This window comes from Sinocyclocheilus grahami, unplaced genomic scaffold, assembly GCF_001515645.1.
Source record: "Sinocyclocheilus grahami isolate Dianchi unplaced genomic scaffold, SAMN03320097.WGS_v1.1 scaffold587.1, whole genome shotgun sequence".
Lineage (NCBI taxonomy): Eukaryota > Metazoa > Chordata > Actinopteri > Cypriniformes > Cyprinidae > Sinocyclocheilus > Sinocyclocheilus grahami.
Window position 1 is genome coordinate 1,068,311 of NW_015505766.1, and position 5,000 is coordinate 1,073,310.

General features: G+C 32.7%; 1 protein-coding gene across 1 annotated transcript in view; it reads right to left on the reverse strand.

The window, feature by feature from the left end:
• Positions 1 to 4,189, reverse strand: part of LOC107557020 (solute carrier family 22 member 23-like) — a 28,550-nt gene extending 24,361 nt beyond the window's left edge. Inside the window, exons 1-3 of the mRNA XM_016240314.1 lie at positions 4,120 to 4,189; positions 1,068 to 1,171; positions 845 to 999 (exon numbers count right to left, since the gene is read on the reverse strand). Coding sequence (XP_016095800.1) covers positions 845 to 999; positions 1,068 to 1,087 — 175 coding nt within the window. The 5' untranslated portion in view covers positions 1,088 to 1,171; positions 4,120 to 4,189. The remainder of the gene's footprint in view (positions 1 to 844; positions 1,000 to 1,067; positions 1,172 to 4,119) is intronic.
• Positions 4,190 to 5,000: the final 811 nt, after the last annotated feature.

Consider the following 5,000-nt stretch of genomic DNA (forward strand, 5'->3'; position numbering starts at 1 on the left):
AGACACACAGAGACACACACACACACACACACACACACACACACACACACACACCCACACAGACACACACACTCACACACACACACATCTTTATGGTTATTGCCACTGAATTAAGTATAGTGTTCAATATTTTATGAAAATAAATAAATAAATATATTATTATATATATTTAATGTTTATTATAAATATATTTACAAATATATATTTTTTGAAAAATATAAATTATTATGAATTATTGAAAAATATATATTATATTAGCATTTTAATTTTATTAAAATATTTTCATTTTAATTTTTATTAAAATTGAAATATAGGCATTATAACAAATACTGTCTTGATGGAAAAATACTGTATATATATATTCCATTTTTTATTATTTTTATGAAGACACAAATATGGTAAAAATAGCATTTTATTTTATGTAGTATTTTTATTACAATTGAAATATAGTATAACAAATGGAAAACTATATATATATATATATGTATATATTCAGCAGTAATAAGATTAAAATGAAAGTTTAAGAAAAAATTATCAGGGAAAAATGTTAAAATATTGGTGTTCCTAAAAATATGCTTAGTTTTCTTAAAGCAACATATAATTGCCTGCATGTGTCTTTCTTTTGATTTAGTTGATTTGCAGGGGAAATCTGACCTGTACAAGTTTACTTGAACTGAATGAAAAGGTTTGTAAGTCAAATCAAACTATGTTTAAACATCTTTCTGTGAAATGTGATCACAGGACGGACTCGTGTGCATTCAGTCAGACGTTTTATCAAATCAAGAGGCTGCAACAATCATTACAACCTCAAAGAAAACAGAGGAGGAAAGAGAGTCAGACTCACTCAGGACGTAAAGCGAGAGTCTGATCGCCGCCAGACAGAAGCCTTCGAAGAAGCGCAGCGTGCTGAACATGGCCATATCCACAGAGAAGGCCACGGCCAAACCGAACACCAGCACAGACAGCACAGACACCAGCAGCACGGGGATCCGGCCCAACCTGAGACGCAAAACACTGTCAGAGAACCAGCACAACATCTCAGACGCGCGAGTGTGTCTCTGACGTACCAGTCTGCCATCGCTCCCATCAGCAGGTAGCCGAAGATAGAGCCCACCAGCAGAGAGAACTTAGCGATGTGAACCTTCCACTCGCCGTCACACACCAGCGTCCACTGCAACACAAACACAACAGACTCATAGAGAAATATCACGAGACGGCTCACATATACACCTATAATACACTATACACTAGTCAACATTTGAAGTGGATCCAAACCTTTCATCAAAGTTGTCCTAAATGTGTTCTTGTCTTTGATGACAACTTTGATGAACTTTTTCGATCCACTTCAAATGTTGACTAGTGTACAGCACCGTCATTCTCAAAATAATCAAAATAGAAGTCATACTGGAGGCCTGCATTTAACCTATACATGTTCATTACCATAAATCAGGCCAATTGCTAGTGTGGAACCTACAGTAAGTATGAAAAATATGGAATAACCTATAAAATAAAAAAAATAATATATATATATATATAGATATAGATATAGAGAGAGAGAGACATGTTTTGTGATATTATTTTTATGGGTATTTATCCCTATTATTATGATTGTGAAAAAAAAATCTAAATCGTAATGGTTAATAAAAATGCATTTATTGGAATTTTTAAATAATTAAACATGATGGTAGTATCTTTTATATTTTAAGCTGATTTAAAATCGTGTATTAGAGTATTTTATTGTAATAAAGTAAAAGCAATTAGTAAATAACAATTCAGAATAATGAGAATTAGAACATAGAGTGATATTTCACCCTATATATATATATATATATACAGTATATACATATATTCATAAAGATGTTTTGTGATAATATTTTCATGTCAATTAAGCACATTTCTCACCACTTAATATCATTTTCTCCTGAGGAAAAAAAACTAAATTTTTATTACTGCAGTGTGTAAAAATAAATGGATTTATTGAAAGTATAAAATATGTGGACATAATTGTAATATTTATTATTTTTGAATTCATGCTGATTTAAATTAACTTGTATTAGAGTAGTTTTTTATTGTAATACAGTACAAAAAAAATTTATATAAAGATTTTTGTTGTTGTTTTGAGATATTATTTTCATGTCAATTAAGTACATTTCTTACCTTCATAAAAAAATCAATTTTTATTGCTGCAGTGTGTAAAAATATATGCATTTATCGAAATGATAAAATATTAATACATAATGGTGGTATTTGTTACATTTTATGCTGATTTAAATTCTTGTATTAGAGTATTTTTATTGTACAGTAATAGCAGTTAGTGAATTACAATAATAATAATTAGAATTAGATTATTACAACAATGAAAATTTGATGGTGAAATGTTCTCATATACCATGAAAATAATGTCACAATGCAACAAATAGGCTTCGTTTTCTTAGTGCAAAATATAATTCATTTCTAATTTCTTTTCAGATGGAAAAAGAAAGAGAAACCCCATGCTCGGTAAGTATACAAGCACAAAAGAAACAGAGCCTAAAATACAAAATGCATTCAACAAAACTCCTGCATGACTCACTCCACAATGCCGTGTTTGCGGCATTGAAACGTGACAATTACAATGACAAATTTGATTAGAAATTGCACTGCTGAGTTCACAAAGACCAATAAACTTCACTAAAGCTAGAAGTGTACAGATATCCTCTCTCCTGCAGTGTTGTCACATCCTCAGATGGGCCAGAATGCTTCATTAGCATTTGTTTGCGGGGCCGGCGGCATGAATGAAGCTCTTTAACACACTCCGTGAAGACACTAGGCTATCGGTGTGAGAAAGGTCACACACTCACAGCAGGTCAGCAGGACATCAGGCGTCCGTCTATTCAGCCAAAGACTCCAAGAAAAACATCCAAACAGGAACTCTGTCCTGGAACGCACAGCATTATCTCAGACTCACAGATAAACTACTGAGTTTGGAGGAAAGCTTTTGCTTGTTGGGCCTGAAATCACGGAGGCTTGTTTCGCCACGGGATAAAAATATATATATATAATTGAGACTTTTTATCTCACAATTCTGAGGAAAGTCACGATTGGGAAAAAATAAACTCACAATTAAATTATATCTCTCAATTCTGAGTTTATACTAAGACATAATTTAGACATCAAAATTATGACAATAATTATAGTAAAGTTTACGTCTTTTGTCATAATTGACTTTTTGTCAAAATTATGATTTTAGTATGTCATAAATTTGCATTCTTATGTCATAATTTGTACTTTTTTCCTCATAATTTTGACTTGTGAGCGGAGTCTATCTGGTGGCTAAAAATGACAGATTTAAAGTAGCAGTCTACGGAAGCCATGGAATAAAAGCAGAAAAAGCTAATTTTGAGTTTATATTTAAAAATTCTGACTTTTTTCTCGCAATTCCGAGATTATATCTCACAATTCTGATAAGAAAAATCAGTTTATACGTTTATAATCCTACCTTCAGAATTGGCAAACTTGCAATTGTTGAGTTAAATTAAGTTATAATGTTCGAACTAGGCTATAAATGTGCATTTGTGAGAAAAAAAGTCAGAATTGTGAGATAAAAGGAAAATGTTATAGGTTTAAATAGTAGCTATTTCATGCTGTAACTGTAGGGCTAATACAAATATGACCCCTATGAACTGCATATGTGAATATTATGTAGACCTATTGTTTAAATCAAATTTATGCTTTAAAAGTAGGGTAATCATAGCAGGTTTCATCCATATCTGTCCGTTTAAACGTCTGCGTTTAGCTTCAAATGGCGTCTTTGATGACAGATACTACATTTTATGCCATAATTATGATGTGCCATAAAAAAATTTGGTTGTGCGATTTTGGCAGCTCAACCGCCCCAGTCCCCATTCACTTCCACTGTACAGAAAAGAGCAGCGTGAACATTCGGCTAAACCTCTATTGTTTTGTATTCCAGGGATACAAAGAAAGTCGTACGGGTTTGGAAGGACACGAGGGTGAGTAAATACGACACATACTGACCGATGACGGAATTTACATTTTTAGGTGAACTATTCCTTTAAATGGTAGCTTTCCATCCCCCGGAGGGAATCCTTTCCAAGGGCATCCATCAGAGCATCTTACCTTGGTGACCACATTCTGCTGCAGTCCCGACTGCAGCTCGAACCGCCACTCGGCGCAAACGCACGCCGTAACGTTGTACATCATTCGGGTTTAGTAAGCAATTGAAGCCATACTGGTTTACGTTATACTAATATATTTTATACTGTGGCATTGCGTATACTGTACATTACTTTGGCAAAATAGATAAATAATTATAAATCGATATGAAATATTGATTTTTAACATTTTTATTTGAAAAAAAAGAGTGCAGAGTGTCAAGGAACATTATATTATATTATTATATTTTGTATTATAAGCCCACTAAACATTATCTTGCCAGTTAAATAATTAAATAAATGGACATTACATCTTGATTTGAGTTTAAATTATTTTATTATGAGAACAGAAAGAGAGTGCCGAATATTGTTATATTATATTATATTATATTATAATGTGCATTATGTACAGTATATTGTACAATATCTTGCCAAATAAATAATTAAATAAACGGACATGAAATATTGATTTTATTATGTGAAAAAGGTCACATATAGTTGTATATTTCTATTATAGTTCTTGCGTCACTTAATTGTGAGAGTTTATCATGGACATAGTTATTCATTTCACTTGAAGATTCCAAAATGGGGACCAAATACTATAACGCTTCAGCTTTTAAAACACATTTTTGAAATGCATGTTAGTTCATGTTAAATGTATTGCACACTCTAGGGATGTTTTCCCTATTTTTTATGAAGTCATTGAAATATCTGCATGTTTTGGTTCATTCAGGCCCTGCACCATATGGCCTGGCACACATCGACAGCGCTCTCCAGAACAGACACGCCAAGTCCGTCTCACAAAGCTTCTCCTGGAAAAGTCTGCTGTCCTTGGCTCACTCTGCA